A 19408-nucleotide genomic window follows, 5' to 3' on the forward strand; every position below is an offset into this window, starting at 1 on the left:
GACCTCTTCCTAAGCTGGAAGTATCTTTGGGCTGCCAGGAGCAGGAAGCAGGAAGCAAAAGGGAGGAAATCAAATTCCCTCAGCAGTCCCCTTCATTCTGAGCACTCCCCTTTTATTTAATACTAGAGGCCTGGTGCATAAAATTCGTGCACGGGTAAAGATCCCCTAGGCCTGGCCAGTGATCAGGGCCGATCGGGGCCTTCCGGCTGCTGACCGGGGCCGCCCTTCCCTCTGTGCCGCCCCCTGGTGGTCAGTGCATGTGATGGTGAGTGATTTAACTCCCAAGGGGACAATTTGCATATTAGGCTTTTATATATATAGATACTGGAGTTTGGTTTCACATGAAAATAGGGTTCCTTGTTTAGAAAAAAAGTTTAAAATCCACTGGATTATACTCTAAAGGTGTGGAAAGATTTTCAAGTTGTATATTTATTTATTTTTAAAGTATACTTTTATTGATTTCAGAGGGGATTGGAGGGGGATAGAGAGATAGAAATATCAATGATGAGAGAGAATAATTGATTGGCTGCCTCCTGCACACCCCACACTGGGGATCGAGCCCATAACCTGGGCATGTGCCCTGATCGGGTATCAAACCGTGACCTCAAAGTATTATACATGCAATTCATAATGCTTTGGAATGAGTCATTGTACAAGGTTGATGCTCAAACCCTGAGCCACACCGGCCAAGCTCAAGTTGTATATATTTAAATCACAATGTCTTTGATATTGGTTAAATTTTCAATATTGTTTTGGCAAGCTAATGCTTCTGGGAAGGTTTTTAAAAGCACATCTAATTTCCTCAAAGATCTAAGTGGAAATGTAAGTAGGAAGTGTCTCAAAACTTTGCAAATTCAATAAGTAAGCTGTATTGAAGAGAAAACAAAAAAGAGGAACTGAAATAAACAGATGACACATTTTTTTCAAATGTCACATTTAATGTTTTCACCACTGTACTTCAAATCTACATTGTACAAAGTGACCAATAAGTGTGCCACGGTAATTGACCAACCTCTGAGATTGTACCTTTCACACCAGTGTCTTCTTGGGCTCTTTTGATACTAAACACGTTTCTCATTCAAGTGAATTGAAATGCTTCAGTTGGGTTGATTCTCAGGAGCCTCATAAAAAAAAACAAACAAAGATATTGCACCATCTTTGTTTAGTAATTCAATGTTTGTTTCTTTCACAGCAAATAATTACTTCATTGAAGTTAAAACTTCCAAACATAACTTATTAATAGTCTTCAAATTCAGCTCAGATCACTCAAGATGAAAATACTCTGCTAAATACAGATAACTTACAATAACTTTAACAGTTAATTGTCCATAACACACACCAAGGTTTTTTCCTAGACCAATTTTAAGACGATCCATTAATATTTCTTGTACAGGTGAAAAACGATCTTCAGTTTTCTTCTCTTTTTATTTTTAATATAAAAGTTGGAAGGGACATTCAAGTTTCAAGTCTCCACATTGAACTTAAAAAAAAAAATAGTCATCATCAGCATGTGGAGGTAAACAAGCCAAGTTGTATAACTCCAGGAGGTAGAGGCCTTCAATTTGTATTCATATATACATATGCACAGAAGAATTCAGTGTTCCAACAGAAAAAAGAATTTGTCAAAAAGTAATAAGTTATTTACTACTGTGACATTTCAAGACTCCCACAGCTTTGCCTAAGGACACAAACACATTTGACATAATTCCCTATGTGCCTTTTTTTTTTTTGTGGCTTTAAATTTCTTTAAAATTTGTTTTTGTCTTTTATTTTTATCTGTTTTTATTGTCCAGTGCAGGAAAAGTCTCACAAAATTTCACAGACCTAAAATGTGCAAGCTAGTTCTCTCTCTATACAGCAATGTTGGAATTCTTTTGAAATTAGCCCAGAAATGAATTATTTACACACATGAAAGATGCATGCTTGGGGGTTCTTTTATGTAAGAAAGAGCAGAAAAACTTCTAATAAAAATAGATTAAATATATATATATATATTTATACTGGGTAAGGAAAACAGAAGTTTAGTCTCTCCTAGTCACAAACTCATTCTTTCTACCCACAACATTGGATTTTAGACAGCACACATCACCGTCACGGCTCTAATGAGAAGCTAATTATAGGGCTTGATCATTAGGTGGCATGCCCCACCCCCCTCCCCCCAGGTGCGGCCACGATCAGCTCACATGGCTCCATGATTGGTCACAGGCAAGGTTTCTAGATTCTTTCATTTTAGAAAACCCTTAATTTTCAGGAATGGCTCAAATATCAAAATGTATGACTGTCGTGTGTGTGTGTGTGTGTGTGTGTGTGTGTGTGTGTGTGTGAACAATCCCACTTCATTTTAAAAAAAGAAAACAAAACAAAACAAAAACGCAAAACCCCAAACTTAAAAATTTGGTTCAATTCTCATTTGTTCTGAGGTGAGCCATAACAGCTGCACTAAATTCATAAAACATGTGCAACTCTGGGTAAAATATTTTTCTTCTAAAAGCACAACCACTTTACAAGATTAAAAGTCTAGTAACATTTCTAAATATTATTCATATCATACAAGTAGTGGTTGTTAATTTAAAACTTCATTAGTAAAATTACAGTACAAGCATGATTAACCTCCAGAATTGCAAATCCCAGACTCCAGTGGAAAGCTACATTACATCTTCAGTAGTACATTATCTTCCACCGTCACTCCCACACCAGAGGAGATGGGGGCATCTCAGATGGCTGGGCAACAGTGGAACTAGAAAAAAAAGGAGACATGGTGAAAACACTTGTAACACCACAAAGGACAATTCGCTGTTGCCTGTTTTCTTCTCTGCCTTTAAAAAAAACCCCTGTAAAGTCCAGTTGTGGATTTTGATTGGTTTCTTTTAACTTCTGTAAATTGCACCTGTTCCAAATTGTTTGCTTAAGGATCTATGTTTAGTGAGGCAATATGGTACAGTGGCTAATACACGGCCTTGGAAACAATGTCATTTACTAGTTGTGTGACACAGAGCAGAGTCCTTCATCTTTCCTCTTGGAGAGGAATAATGCTTATGTTTTTTTTATTGTTAATCCTCACCCGAGGATCATTTAGATGAAGGGAGGGAGAAGAGACACACACAGAGAAACATCAACGTGAGAGAGACACATCAATTGGTTGCTTCCTGCATTCACCCCGACCACAGCCGGGGATTGAGCCTGCAACCAAGGTACACACCTTGACCAGAATCAAACCCGGGACCCTTCAGTCTGTGGGCCGAAGCTCTATCCACTGAGCCAAACCAGCTAGGGCAGGGAATGCTATTGTGATGAATAAATGAGATAATGTATGTAAAGTGCTTTCCACAGTGCCTACTTCATAATATAAAGTAAATGGTAGTTATTATAATAAGTAGTAATGCTTATAATCAATTAGAAAAATAACCTTAAACGATGCAGAATTATCCATTTGAAAGTAACCTCTCAAAATACAGTGACTTTAAGTGGGAACCTGTTTTTTATTGTTGTTGTTAATCCTCACCCGGGTATTAACATTGATTTTTGGAGAGTGGAAGGGAGGGGAAGAAACAGAGAGAGAAACATCAATGTGAGAGAGACACATTGATTGGTTGCCTCTGGGACACACCCTGACCTGGATGGAGCCTGCAACTGAGGCACATGCCCTTGACCAGAATCAAACCCGTGACCCTTCAGTCCATGGGCTAACGCTCTAACCACTTAGCAACTGGGTAGGGCTTTTTTTGTTGTTGTTGTTAATCCTCACCTGAGGATATTTTTCCCCATTGATTTTTAAAGGGAGTGAGAGGGAAGGGGAGAAACAGAGAGAAACATGTAAGTGAGAGAGACACATCCATCGAAGTGGGGACCTACTTTGAATGAGCCTCATAAGTTTTCTTTATCAAGTATTAACTGAGTAGTAATGGATAATCATTTAGCATTTGTTATCCATTGATTTGTTTTATCAGTTACTTCATATGTCTGTCTAATGTTGCCAACCAGATTATAAACATAATCTAGGGATTGTGTGTAAGCACTTTGCTTCTCTGGGGCCCAGAATAATGAATAACTTGCACCTGGAAAGGTACTGGGTCACTGACTGTTAGGGGGGAAAAACTAAAACAAAGTAATTTTAAACAACAGAGAAGTAAAAATGCAACTTAATCCTTTCTTTCTAACAACATATACATGGAATAATTCTAAATAAAAAAATCTTGACTTTGATTCAATAAATTAAACCAACTTCAATACCTTGTTAAGACCAATTAAAACAGAAATGAGGGGAAGGGAAAGAGAATCAGAGAGAAGAGGGAAAAGAAGAGGGAGAAAGGCAGGCGGGGAGGAAAGGAGATACAGTGTGGCCTCTCAGATCCAAACCGCCCCCCTTCTTTGTGCTCCTTTGTGATACGGGAGCCAGATGCCGTTCTCACATTTCTGCTCGGCCACCTGCTTGATGCTAGCCTTTGTCGACAGAGGGTGCTGGAGAGGCACCGCACGGCCATAGCATTAGGAAGCAGCTGCCCTTCCCGGTCTGGTGTGCCTTTTTACTTTGTTTTACTTCTTTTTTTTAATATGAAAGGCCCAGCTGTGGTCCACCAAACACTCGGGCAAGTAGCTCTGCAGCCCAACAGGCCTCTTTGATGGATGAGTTCTGCCCCTGAGTTTGGAAAGTTTCTTCACCACCCTCATGGGTGTGTCTCTGTGGCAGCCATATCACCTCCAAATCTTATTAGCTTTGGGTGAAGGGACCTCCTCTAAGGTCTTAATTTCTTCCGTGTTCACTCTTTCCCTAGTTAATGCTTTTTGTTATTGAATTTTATGGGGTGTGGTTTCTTTCTCATGTCTGGGCCTTGATTGGTACAGTCAGTCAGGGAAAGAGAGACTGAGAAGGCAAGGGCAAAGAGAATGAGGCTTCTATGTTCCAAAGTAGGTTTCTAGCTCTTGAACCAACAAGCCTACTGGACACACCCGCAATGCATCTATAAAAATAAATGTTCTTGCTGCACTTATTCCGAAGGTGCTGGGATGGCAGTGGGGAGCCCGGTGACCATGTCTAACTCCAGGACAAAGGCCACCACACTGTTGCTGCAGGAGATCCCCATGTACATGACCAGGCAGCACAATGGTCATTTGGGGGAAAAACTACCAAAGCAACCAGTGAGTTGGCATCAGTGTAAAAACTAATGCTAACATTTTAATATGCTTTTGACTAAAGCCAAAGTTCGTAACAGAAACTTTCTGTTGGACCTTTTATCTATGTTACTGAATTAAAATAAAAACAGAAATATGCTGAATAACAAAATCACAATGGCCTCCTAATACTAACAAGAAAGTCAGAATGACATTCACAGTTACCTAATAAAGCTCTTAAAAGCAGCGGACTGAGGGTTGATGCAGAGAGGCACTCTGTTTCCTTTCTGCTGTTCCAGAATGAACTGGTGGATAATTTCTGTGGAGAAAACAAACACACAGGCATGCCAATTTGCAGGTCTGGGAGCGGCGGGTTCTCAGCTAACGCTACCCAGCGTCAGAACAGAATTTCCTGCTGGTTTAGTTAAATCAGACACACATCATCTGTCAGGCAGACTCCAGCAGAACTTTCCTGAAACCAAATGATAGGTGCTGCTAAACACAGGCAAAACCCCCCAAAGCGCCTCACTCAGGGCGAAAATCCCATCCGTGGGAGGAGTAAAATGGTCTATAAATTTGAGAGTTGACACCACAGGGTTTGGCAATATGAGTGAACTCTTCTAAATTGCTGGTAATTACCATCTTATTGAAAATCACTTAAAATATCTTGATGGTTAGGTACAGTTTTGGGCTGGTTTCTTTGGGAACTGCTCTCTCCTCTAAAATGCCCTATAGCAGACACTCAAAACATTCAGAATTTTGGATGTCATAACCCCCCACCCCATCCCAAAAGGAGGTGGTGTCAGGAAATTTTACGAGTTGACTAGCAGAAATTTCCTTCTCTTGTCATCATCCATGGAATGATCCCTCAGTGGATGTTTATCTTTTTTAAAACTTTGCATGTTATACATCTAATATGTTCCATTCAATTAATTACACTCAATGAATACATATTAAGTATATTGAGTCACACTCAAGTTAGCTTTGAAAACAAGAACAAAATATTTATTCCTCTGCCTGTCCTTCTCCTGGATGTAGTACTAACTGAGCGTTTTTATAACATACATAGCATTCATGGTACATGACTTGAAGAGAGTTGTACGCGAGCCTGTAAAATAAACCTATGAGATCTCAGCTCTTCCGGGCCATGTAATGAAAAACGTTACTAGTGATCCTGCCAGGCCGAAGGCCAAAAAAGGTACTCACCTTTAACCTGTCGAACAGAACTGAGGTTCTTCTCAAAAGTGTCATCAAATTTGGGGTTGGTGACAGGCTCAAAGTCACTGGTATAAACTCTTCCAGTAGAGGTGGAAAAGCAACATTTACACATACACGTGTGATATCGTAGTCGCCCTTCATCTAGGTAGGGGTGGGCTAAGGCATCCTTAGCGGATATTCTTTTGGACTGAAATCAAATTTAGAGACCAGCACATCAACACTACAGATAAATACGACTGTCCACACAGGGTCTTTCTCAAGGCACAGTAACTGCTTATACTTTATGGTACATCCTGTGTAAAGAGGGATAACTGAAGTCAGAGTGGGTAATGCAGCAGTTGAGGGAGTATGAAGTGACTTTCTGCTAAGATCCCAAAGAATTCCTACCTCAAAATAAATGTATGCGGCGCCCACAATTACAAATATCATGACATTTAAATATGTAATGCTTTGGAGGGGAATTTACATTTTATTTTTATTTTTTTTAAATAAAATTTTATTGATTTCAGAGAGGAAGGGAGAGGGAGAAAAATCAATGATGAGAGAGAATCATTGATTGTCTGCCTCCTGCACGCCCCACACTAGGGACCGAGCCTGCAACCCTGGCATGTGCCCTTGACCAAAATCGAACCTGGGACCCTTCAGTCCACAGGTGGACGCTCTATCCACTGAGCCAAACCAGCTAGGGCAGACGTTTACATTTTAAATAGCAGTTATATTTTCTAAACATGTCTCAGCATCTAGAAGAGATGTGATCACAGTGGCAATTTTACAAAGCTGCTTGAAACTTTAATTCTCTCAGAATGCCAAGTCAACATAGGATATCTGAAGCTGCTGGAGTTAGGCAGCAGGTAACAGCCTGAATGCCATGTTTTAATATCCAGCTCACTCTGAATATCAGCAGCCTGTTGTTTCCTGACACTTCAGATCAGAATACGTAATATACTAGTTTCAGATTGATAAACCATACACTTTTAAACTCATTTCTCCATTAAAAAAAAGTCCTTCCTTTGAGCTCAGTGGACATACAAGTACTACTGTGTGAGAGAAAGTGAATTTTAAAGGATTTAAGGACAGGCTCAGGAGCAGAGAATAGAATAAAAACTGACACTCTGCCCTACTTGCAATATGATCAAGCACTTCACATAACATGATTAACCCCCCCCCCCAACACATTTTGCACTTAAACCAAACAACAATGAAAAACAAACAAAAAACACCAGATCATCCTGACTGGTTCTGGTCCCCCAGATAATGAAATGTTAACTATTTCCCATAAACCCAGATTCCCCCAAAACATTTTAATCTCTGTTTTTTTGCTGGGCTGAAGCTAAAAGGCATGCCATGCCCTTTCAGGAGACGATCATCGCAAATGAAAGCTGCTGTCTCCCCACCACGAGCAGACACATGTAAACGTGACAACCTTGGCTTTGCTCCTGTGGTTTTGTACTTGGTGACCCAGCTGAACTGATTCACTGGTACTTTTAGCAAGTAAACTTTTTCTCTTTGTAAATAAATCCAGCTATTCCTGGAGGTTGCATGGAATAAAGGTCCACTGTCAGGCCCAGCTGGCATGGCTCAGTGGTTGAGCGTCAACCTATGAACAAGGACATGGCTGGTTTGATTCCCAGTCAGGGCACGTGCCCAGGTTTCAGGCTTAATCCCCAATGTGGAGCGTGCACGAGGCAGCCAATTAATGATTCTCTCTCTTCACTGATGTTTCTCTCTCTCTCTCTCCCTTCCTCTCTAAAAGCAATAAAAATATATTAAAAAAAAGAAAATCTACTGTCCGAATCTAAAGAAACTAGTTGGCCGACAGAGCACCTTTCCCGAGACAGGGCCCTTCAACCTGTGTCTCTGGCCAGTCTCGCATATGGATTGAGCTCTTTGGCTTTTGCTCACTAAATCTGGTTGTTGGCCAAGTCTATTTCTGTTTCCGATTGAAACGAGTGATTATGTCCACACTGATGACCACTATGATTGAATCTGGGTTTTAATTTTACCATCTGACCATTAAGTCACTTCTGTCAGGTGGCAGATGTCAGAAATTGGGTTCCTATGAGCTGCCACCAGTAGCTGGAGTCTGGCTTCCCTATTGGTCTTTGTGTGTTCTTTTTTTTGTTGTTTTTTTTTTTAAATAGGTTTTTATTGATTTTAGAGAGAAAGGAAGGGAGAGGAAGAGAAACATCGATCGACTGCTTCCTGTATATGCCTCAACTGGGGATCGCACTCACAACCTGGGTGTGTGTCCTGACTGGGAATGGAACCTGAGACCGTTGGGTACATACGACGAAACTCAACCAACTGAGCAACATTGACCAGGGCTCCTTTTTTTCTTATATTTGCCTGAAGGCTCCTGCTACAAACTGAAGATCAGGAATTGAGTATTCCTTAAGAAATATCACAAGGACCTCAGTAAAGGATGCTATCAGATGGTACTCTGACCATTGTCTTCATAGTATGAATTCATGGGTGTAACTGATATCCCCACAGACACCACTGCTGAGACTGAACCAGGTAACTGAGCCAGGATTTCCAGGAATGTTTCAGTCCAGGAGCAGACACATGGCAACAGACTGCTTAGCCCAGTGGTTCTCAACCTTGGCTGCACATTAGAATCACCTGGGAATCTTTTAAAAATATTTTTTGTTATGGGGTGAGGCCACAACATTTGTAACAAAGAAACCGAATTTCCGGAGGATGAGGCCCAGAAATCAGGATTTTAAAAAGATTCCCAGGTGATTCTAATTGCAGCCAAGGATGAGAACCACTGGCTTAGCCCAATAGTAACAATAATTAACTACTGCAACTAAATAGGCTAAATAAACTGATTTAATTATGGTTAGTGTTCTATTTTTAATGGATATTTAAAAAACCCTCATTTCTTTCTTTTTAATGTATGGCTAAACCTAAATTCAACAGGTTAAAAACAGAATAAAACATTCTTTAAAAATGATATCTACTTTTAATGTCGATTATAAATTAATAAAGCATCAGGCCAATTTAAAAATAAGAATTCTGGCTGAAACCGGTTTGGCTCAGTGGATAGAGCGTTGGCCTGCGGACTGAAGGGTCCCAGGTTCGATTCCGGTCAAGGGCATGTACCTTGGTTGCGGGCATATCCCCAGTAGGAGATGTGCAGGAGGCAGCTGATCAATGTTTCTCTCTCATAGATGTTTCTAGCTCTCTATCTCTCTCCCTTCCTCTCTGTAAAAAATCAATAAAATATATTTAAAAAAAAAGAATGGGAACCTATTAAAAAAAAAAAAAGAATTCTGTAAAAAAACAACAACACATTTATTGGTTGGACTTGTTCTACAAGAAATGATAAAAAATGGTTAAATATTATGCAGTGATCCTTAACTTGCCAAATAAATTCCTTTATTTTTTTAATGACTGTGTAATTTACTTAGGTTCAATAAGAATCTGTTCTCTTTACCAGATAAATCTTACCTCCCTCTTATAAAGATAATTAATTATAAATATGATATCAAAAGTTTCATTTACTGCCCTAGCTGGTTTGGCTCAGTGGATAAAGTGTTGGCCTGTGGACTGAAGGGTCCCAGGTTCAATCCCGGTCAAGGGCACATGCTCAGGTTGCAGGCTCGATCCCCAGTCGGGGCATGCAGGAGGCAGCTGATAATGATTCTCTCTCATCATTGATGCTTCGATCTCTCTCTCTTCCTTTCTGAAATCAATAAAAAAAAAGTTTCATTTATTTAGGTGTGACAATCCCACTACTGAGGAATAAGGACTACCTTTCACATAGAACTGATGTCTAACAGGCCTCCCAGGATAATATGTGTGGTATCTGCTCTACAGCTTACGACCCTCCAGCCTTAAGGTTGTAAAGTCTGTGAGTTCGGGCAGGTCAGTAGCCTTAATAAACATGGGCTCCCTGAGAAAGAGGATACCTTACAGATATAAGTACTGCAGGGAAAACCTAGTACAGGTGAATCACATGGTTTTTGGTTCCTAATCTAAATAGAACTAATAAAGAACACAAGATACACATAAAAGGAAATTTTAACCTCGGGGCCTTTATAATCTTCTATGGGCAGACAGAAATTACCTCTGAAGCTAGAAGTTAATGTGGCTCTAGTTTTGTTAACCATACAAAGGGTCTTTATGTATTACTCAACATCTCCTGTTAGCTATATAGATAGACTTGCCAAATAAAACAAAATACCAAACTAATGACACTAAATCACTAGCTCACTGAGCAAGTTATGTGGTTGGAATGGTCCTTAATGGCAGGAACTTGACCACAAGGAGGGACTGTGGAATTGAGATCGGCCACTTTGTCCTGCTTCCGTATTACTAAGTAGCTCACAAAGTAATCAAGTAAACAAACAAAAGGAAAACTAACAAACAAACAAACAAACACCAAACAAATAAAAATCCACTATGCACCCTGAGATGTAACAAAAATAACTTGGTCACTGATTGGCTCTGGTCCCCAAATAATAAAACCTTGACTGTCTCTCACAAACCTGGACTCTAACAAAACCTTTTTATCCCTAATCTTTGTTATGCTGATGTCTCAAGATAGCTCTGGCCTTTGTGGCTTTGATCCTCATGTGAGATAGCTGCTGTTTTCTCATCACAAACAGACTAATGTAAACGTAGAAGCTGTTAATTTTGTGGGCATTCCCCCCCTTTAAATACCTGCTGTTTTTTTGTATTTGGTGACTTGCTTGTACTCTTAGCAAGTTAAAATTTTCTTTTCTAAATGCTTCCATTTTTGAGTCTTCTTTAACAACAGTTATTGGTACAGATATGAATAATATTCTTTGGATGAATGAATAAATGAAGAGCTAAATTTTGTTCCAAAAGAGTCAAGTCCAAAAATGGCATCTGGCCCTAACCGGTTTGGCTCAGTGGATAAAACATCGGCCTGCGGACTCAAGGGTCCCAGGTTTGGTTCCAGTCAAGGGCATGTACCTTGGTTGCGGGCACATCCCCGGTGGGGAGTGTGCAGGAGGCAGCTGATCGATGTTTCTCTCTCATCGATGTTTCTAACTCTCTATCCCTCTCCCTTCCTCTCTGTAAAAAAATCAATTAAATATATTAAAAATAAATGGCATCTGGAAAAGCTATCATCCCAACAACTCCTTATACAATATAATGGACAGATTTTTTTCAAACCATGTTAACATCTTTTTCCTCCTGATTTAAGTTGGTGCCAAACTCCTTTTACAAATTGAGAGAAATAAAGCTGGTACAGTTCTTCATCTCTCTTCCCCCTCAGCTTTTAGGGGTTAATAATCAAACTTCTGTATGATGAGTGAGCATGATGCACATGAAACTGAGGACTGAAGTTTATCTTTTGCAAAGTCATTATTCACACTGTCCAGCTCTTGATGTTTTTCTTAGAACACATGTATTTTTAATTCATTACAAAGTACAAAAACAAAAACTACTTACTGGATCAAAGACCAACATCCTGCAAAGGAGATGAACAGCTTCATGTGTAGCCTGACTAGACAGGGTATAAAGTACAGGAAGAGATGGCTGTGAAAAAATAAAGAATTCAAATATGTAAAGGAGTGTAAGTAGATACGCAGTATAGCTCATTTATGGCAAGGTAAGTACCCAGCTCAAAAAATGTGTGCACACAAGTAATAACTCAGAGAGAAGGAGTATTCCCCCATAACTAGTCTCAAAAACAACTATCATTGACTCCCAGTAGCATATTTTATATTGCATGATTACCCATTGGAGGTTAGAGCACAAAGGAGCCTAGGAAAATGAAAGCTAACCCTGTAACTATGGAGCTCCTGTTAGCCTTATACTGTAAATGCTTTAGCAGGAAGAGAAGAACAAACATGCCTAGAAGTGAGAGAAAAAGGATTTAATACCTTGGCCACATGCAAACTTAAGCATGTAAATTGTGCAAAAAGGAAGCATGTGAACTATGTATTATGGCAACATTACCATAAAGCTGCTAAAACACTAGTCCTAAAGGAGATGTAAAAAGAATTTTCTCAGAACGTATGACATTGTTTGCACTGGGTCCACCTACTATTTTGCCTTTACCACCTGATTTCTCATTCAATAACTGTCTTTTGTAAGTGGCATGCATGTCCTGTTGTCAAGACCTAGCCTTCTTGTATTGATGCAGGGAGCTGGCTTTTAGGACCTGAAAAGCCACAGAGCTTATAAAGCTATTTCACAGCTTGGAGAGCTGGGGACAGAGCATCTCTGCTCTTTCTGTCACACAAATGACATTAAAAGGTCTCGTTGGATCTCAATCACAGCTTCAGAGTCTTGTTACAAGACTTACATATCTATCTCCTTCCAACAAAGCCACACAGGAAAATCCAACAAAAACAAGACACCCTGGAACCATCAGGAGGTAATTATTCAACTTACAGAAGTTTTCTTCAGGATCAAGGAGCCATAGCAATAAGGTGAGATGGGTATACTAGTAAGATGAGATTGGGGTTCTAGTTCACTAACAAATTAGATAAATCAACGTGTCTGAATCTCAGTATTCTTAAGTATTAAACGAGAAGGTTGGACTAAATGATCTCTTCGGTTTACTTTCGTGTGAGACTTGACACGACTACCACAGATAGCAAGTATTAAGTACACAGAACCTAGAGATAGTTGATATTCACATATTTGCAGACCAATTTATTATCCCTTGGTTTATTTCCATGTTTGCAGGTAGAGAAGTATTTTTTGTTAAAAATTATGTAGGTCTATGTAGCTCTGAAATTATTTGTATTAGTCAAGATAAGGGGGGTAGTGTGGAGAGTGTTAAGGAAGAGCTTTAACTTACAACTTACTTTATATGTATTTTTCCCTAATAATTTTTTTATTGTGTGAAATTAAGTAAATTGATATCCTTAAAAGATGTGGATTCTTGGTTTTGACAGTGAATAGCTGTCCTCTTCTTTACTGGCTTGTGCAAGTTGGCAGCCAGATTCCAGCCAATTCTTACTGACTGCTATCTCACCATGAGCAACTCTTTCCTCTCCACTCCCCAAGTGCGTCTGCACCTCATGCTAGTTTTGTGGAGGAGGTATGTCATAGCTCAGGGAAGGGAATACTGGGTTCTAATTCTAACTCTGTTATCACTAGACACGGGTTAAGGCACTGGACTTTGGCTTTCTCATCTATTAGACTGCACCAGCACAGGCCTGCCTACCTACCGACATCATTGCTAATCATCTAACGTTCACCAAATCCCAGGTCCTGGGCTAGGTGTTAGGGCAACTAAGATGAGTAACATCTCTCTGGTGGGCAAGGAAAACATAACCAATTAGTTCCAGAAGCCACTGAATGGAGGATAGAGAAGAAATTAGAAGGCAAAATTTATAAGACTTGAGGACGCCTGGATATGAGATGGGGAGTTTATGAACAGCCAATGAGAAGATGTTAAGTTTACCTGAAATTTAAACAACCCTCACACCCCAAATTGTACCTTTCTTCATAAAACTACATCCCAACAAATACACTAAAAATAAGGCTAAGTTTAATTTTAGCCTAGAACAGTCATATTATGCTGCCTTCTACTTTTCTGGGTTTATATGCATGTTGAAAAGAGGAACAGAGCCTGGCCAGCGTGATTCAGTAGTTGAGTGTCGACCTATGAACCAGGAGGTCATGGTTCGATTCCCGGCCAGGTCACATGCCTAGGTTGTGGACTCGATCCCTAGTGTATGGCCTGCAGGAGGCAGCTGATCAATGGTTCCCTCTCATCACTGATGTTTCTTTCTCTCTCTCTCCCCCTTCTTGAAGTCAATAAAATATATTAAAAAAAAAAAAAAAGACAGATCCACTCTGATCACTAAAAAAAGAGGCAGAGAGAGAAAGAACAGTCAGTTCAGTCATTCCAATACTTCTCCAGTACGAAAACACTAATAATTTAGCTCTTAGCACTGGCTCCACAGAAAAATATGTTAGAGATGCTGCATTTTTTTTTCTTAAAGAATATGTTTTTATTGATTTTAGAGAGAGAGGAAGGGAGGAGGAAAGAGAGAGAAAAACATCGATGTGAGAAACATTGATCAGTTGCCTTTTTTATGCACCCCAATCAGGGATTGAACCTGCAACCTGGGAGTGTGCCCTGACCAGGAATCGAACCAGTCACCTTGCTCAACCAATTGAGCCACACCAGGAGGGTGAGATGCTGCATTTCTAATTCAATTTCCCTCCCTCCAGTTCACCAGCCATTATGGTTGAAACCAATTTAGCCCATGTTATAGAACCAGAACAAGTTTATATTTCTCATCAAGTACTGGAATTACTTGAATAAGAGAAAAAATAGAATACTTAAAAATATACCCTAAATATCTCATTGGGAAAAAAGTTTCTGCTAATTCCCCTAACATTTATACTTACCACTTTCCTCCCCTTTTAAAATATACCAGTCCATTTTCTGTTTGTTTTGCAAGTTTCTAAGTCACTTAGCAATGCAGGAGTGAGTGGGTGCCAGTGAGTGGGGACAGGAAGGGTTATAGAAAGTGCTCTATTAATGACTGTGATTAACTGTCAGTGAAACGAAGCAGGACGAGCTTCTGGAACGGGGTGAGAGGCCCAAAATGGATACCACAGTCACCATGAGCCAACTGCAGAGAGCTGGTTCCCGGAGTCAGGTCAGCACGGCTGAGTCTGTTAGACGTCCCTGTTCGTTTTCACCTGGCAGCAAAGAAGCTGTTATTATCAGTCAGCAATGTTCACTGAGGATGCACAATGTGAAGTGCAGGGCAGTAAGCACTTGGGGGTTATATAAAAGAAACTCCCACCTGAAAAATAGTAAGTTTGAACTGAATGAACTCTCTAACATACTCTGAGTCTATCAAATGTAAGATAAGACAGGATTATTTTAACTTCAGTGAAAATATATCTACGTCTGACACAATTAGCTGGGAACAATCTGAGGAAAAATGAAAACCTTATTAGAGACGAACAAAAGGACTAAATTAGACTTTTCAATTCTACCCACAGGTCAGTGCCTCAACAACTATCTACCTTAATAGATACTGATGTAGGCCGCGGCAGCTAAGATTCTCTTCATCTAAGATTCTGAGTTGTATAAAAGTGACAATAAATAAAAAACACTGTACAGCCCTACTGGTCTGGCTCAGTGGATAGAAGGGCGGCTTGGGACTGAAGGGTCCCGGTTTGGTTTCGGTCAAGGGCACATACCTCAGTTCCAGGCTCGATCCCCAGTAGGGGGCGTGCATGAGGCAGCCGATCAATGATTCTCTCATCATTGATGTTTCTATCTCCCTCTCCCTTCCTCTCTGAAATCAATTAAAAAAAAAGTATTTAAAAAAACAAAAACAAAACACACAACACTGTGCAGTGTTTTTGTCTACTCAGCATTCCCTGACCTTCAGGGAACCATTCTTTTCTCACTCAAGTGGTTTGACTGGCCTGGATTTCAATCTCCCAACTCCAAGGATGGCACGTGACCCAAGCCTGGACAATCAAATGACATATTTCCCTGAGCATCACGACTGGCTCCAGGATGGGCACATGGTCTAAAAAATAAAAAATGCAAGGGACATGGAATGGCTAATCCAACACATACCCCAATCCTCTTCTCCCTTATTTGCCTTCATTTTATGAGATAGAAAATTCTCATTTTTAAAGCCTGTCTTGCATCTGGGAGGGCACATATCACACAGTTCTGGAAAATGACATATAAGCAAAAGTTTGTTAGGCAGGCTTCTTGGAAACTTTGCTTTCCTGACAAAAGGGACAGAGACTGCTAGTGCTCCCTCTTTCGTTTTTCTTGTTTTAAAAGAGGATATGGCCATAATCGGTTTGGCCCAGTGGATAGAGCGTCGGCCTATCCACTGGGGTTGCGGGCACATCCCCAGTAGGGGGTGTGCAGGAGGCAGCTGATCGATGTTTCTCTCTATGGATGTTTCTAACTCTCTACCCCTCTCCCTTCCTCTCTGTAAAAAATCAATAAAATATATTAAAAAAAAATAAAAGAGGATATGATTTCTGGAAAAGCTACAGCTATTTTGTGATCCTGAGGCGATAAGTGAGAGTACGAAGTCAACATTCTAAAAACGGCAGAGGAGAAAGAAAAAAACTAGATCCTTGATGACATAATTGAGCTGCTATATCAGTTTTAGACTGTCTACCTCTGGACTTGATGAGGAAAAAAATGAACTATTTCTTTGAACCACTGTAAACAAGATTTTCTATTACTTATAACCAAACACATTCCTAACTAAATCAGAGAATTTCCAAATATTGTTTCTGGATCTATTTGGGAAAGCTCTTTCCCAAATGACTGATATGCTAGTAGAACATAGGCTGGGACTACTGGGTCCATTTTTACAAACATATGAGGGTAAGATTGTCTGAAAATGAAGCCAACACACAGAAAAACAGAGAGGAAAAGAGAGTCAGATTCCTGGTATGGAACATCACTTGACTATCTGAATCCAGCAGGGCCTGAAGTCAGCTGTAGCCCAAGACTTTTCAGTTATATTGAGCCAGGAAGTTCCTTTTATTGCTTAAGCCGGTTTTAACTGAGTTTCACTGGAAAGAGTCCTGACTGTTACACAACATGGAAATATACATATTAATCAATCAACACAAGTAAATGAACCTGAGGCAGTACTTTGTGACTTTAAAAAGATAATTAGGTTCTCCTGTATATATTTTTCAAAAAGTCCCAATGAACAATAGTACATATTTCTGTTTGTACAAATATATGTACATAAATGCATAGAAAAATATGTCTGGAAAGCTATTTTCAAATTAATCCAAAGGACACTGGGATGGTGTGGGGGGGGGGTAGCTAAGGATGACTAACTCTCTGTAAAATTTTTATTTGACATGTACTCACATATTACTTGCATATAAACAAGTGAGATTTTAAAAGAATCGGCTGTGAAGATATACGTGCCAGGTCATGACTGGCTAAGAACATAGGTTTTAAAATTAGAGGAATCTGCCCTGGCTGGTTTGGCTCAATGGATAGAGTGTCAGCCTGCAGACTGAGGGATCCCGGGTTCGATTCCGGCCAAGGGCACATGCTTGGGTTGTGGGCTCAGTGAGGAACGTGCAGGAGGCAGCCAATAGAGGATTCTTTCTCATCACTGATGTTTCTCTCTCCCCGGCTCCTTTCCTCTCTAAAATCGATAAAATATATTAAAAAATAAAAATATAAAATTAGAGGAATCTATTTTTGAGATTTGATTTATGAACTTAAGCATATTATTTAACCTCTAAAATCCTCCATTTCCCATCTGCAAAAAGGAATAATAAATGTCACATTATAGTGTTTTGAGGACTTAAGGTATTAATTAAGGTGAACATCTTTGCATTCCTGGGATAAGCTCCATGTGATCATGTTATTTAAAAAAAAAAATCACAAGCTATAGCTATTATTTTCCTAGTTGATCTTTATACTATCAAAACTTTAATTTTTAATATATATTAAGTGTTTAGAATGCCAGACACTATTATATTTTCTCCTTGCACCCACTATTTCTTTAAATTATAACAATTTAATGAGGTAGGAACCATTTTTGTTCACATTTTACAGATGAATGAACTGAGGCACATGAAGGTTAAGTAATTTGCCTAATGTCACAAAGTGAGTTACTGGTAGAGTCGGGAGTCATATATAGTCTGTCTGAAAACTGTAGTGTACAACTCCTGGGACATCATTCAACATCCTGTGTGATGTGGTAAGCCTGACACTGACATCACAGCCTGCACTCCTAGTCACTACAGTCTAAAGAAACAAACAGAGCACTGAGATATGCACAATGCCCTTTGCAGAATCATCATGATGTACAAAAGCACACAAGCTATATTGCATATATTGGATTGGGGACCAAATTAATTAAAAAAAAAATCTAAGTAGCTACATAACAAATTTATTTGTGTGTGGGTGTGTATGTGTCTTCCAATGTCAGCTCTAAATAGCTATAACATGAATGGAGATACCTTCAAGCAGCTGCTATTGGGCTAACAATAGGCATATAAGACATGCATCATGGTGTAAGGGAAGGAGTAGGGAATGGGAAGGGAAGGGGCAGAATTTGACTAATGGCTTAACTAGAGAGCTTCAAGGGTTGGTTAACTTCTCTCGAGAGCAGTGGTAATATAAAGATCAACTAGGAAATGTAGATAAACTGAATTTCCATACTGGGGGAAAAATGGTACCAAGTACTATGCTAAGTTAATTTACATTCAATTATATATATGGTAGGTATAACTTACTCTATTCAAATCTACCTGTGCTAATGTTCAAAGATCATGAACACTTGCCTAAAGAGGCCCTTTCCAGCACTGGTTAAAAGTCCTCTAAAGACCCGTGAAAAGCATATCTAACTTTTGAGCAGAAATGGTCTCCAGAAATGGTCTCCTAATTAGTTTTTACTCCACAGTCTTCTCTTCAAAATGAAAATATTTTCATCTCAAGACTAGCCAGAGCCATCCCAACTTTTACCATGGTGCTCTCTTAAGGCCATCACTAAAACTTAGTGATAAGCAAAGTGTCAAACTCTAAGAGGCATTACTGTTATGAAGCCAATTCATGTAAAAATGTGTAAGAATTCTGCTAAACATCTTAACCCATTTAACTAGTTAATTACATTTTCCTTTCTTCCACCCTTTGTTTGAAATAATGATGACATTTACTATTTTTTATTTAATTTAAAGTTCCAGGTTTTTACAACTAACAGATTTTTAAAATCAGTAGTACAAAAAGGACTCATTTGTCAGGAATTCTCAAAGGAGTGCAAAGTGACTTTTGGTGCCGTAAGTTACATTTTCGAGCTGTTGCAGGTAGCAGGCAGGAAACTCTTTAGGAAGTCTGGCTCTCTTGGTTGCTGTTTAGTAACTCTTTGACATACAGGATGAATTAACTGGCAACCACTAGCAATAGTTAAAATCTGACCTAAAGAGGTCAGTAAAACAGGAAAATTATTTTGCTGTTTCCAAGGACACATTTACCATGAGGTATTGATACAATAGTTTAATATTCCTGATATTGGCCAATATCTAAAACATAATAGATCTTTTTAGTTCTATTAACTTGGAACCTTCCTGTAGGTTAAGACTTTCTCTTCTAAAGAAATTAGGGCCTCAA

General features: G+C 39.4%; 1 protein-coding gene across 2 annotated transcripts in view; it reads right to left on the bottom strand.

Moving 5' to 3' along the window:
• Positions 1–917: 917 nt before the first annotated feature.
• Positions 918–19408, bottom strand: part of NLK (nemo like kinase) — a 141061-nt gene continuing 122570 nt past the window's right edge. The window contains exons 8-12 of one of the 2 annotated variants that reach the window (XR_009449154.1): positions 11755–11841; positions 6316–6514; positions 5335–5428; positions 2611–2737; positions 918–1480 (exon numbers count right to left, since the gene is read on the bottom strand). Coding sequence is in view for 1 of the 2 variants with exons in the window: in XM_059669413.1 (XP_059525396.1) it covers positions 2683–2737; positions 5335–5428; positions 6316–6514; positions 11755–11841 (435 nt within the window). In the remaining variant the exon portion in view is untranslated. Of the gene's footprint in view, positions 2738–5334; positions 5429–6315; positions 6515–11754; positions 11842–19408 lie in introns of both variants that reach the window. The other variant, XM_059669413.1, reaches the window with a different exon arrangement.

This window comes from Myotis daubentonii, chromosome 16 (assembly GCF_963259705.1).
Source record: "Myotis daubentonii chromosome 16, mMyoDau2.1, whole genome shotgun sequence".
In the NCBI taxonomy this organism is placed as follows: domain Eukaryota; kingdom Metazoa; phylum Chordata; class Mammalia; order Chiroptera; family Vespertilionidae; genus Myotis; species Myotis daubentonii.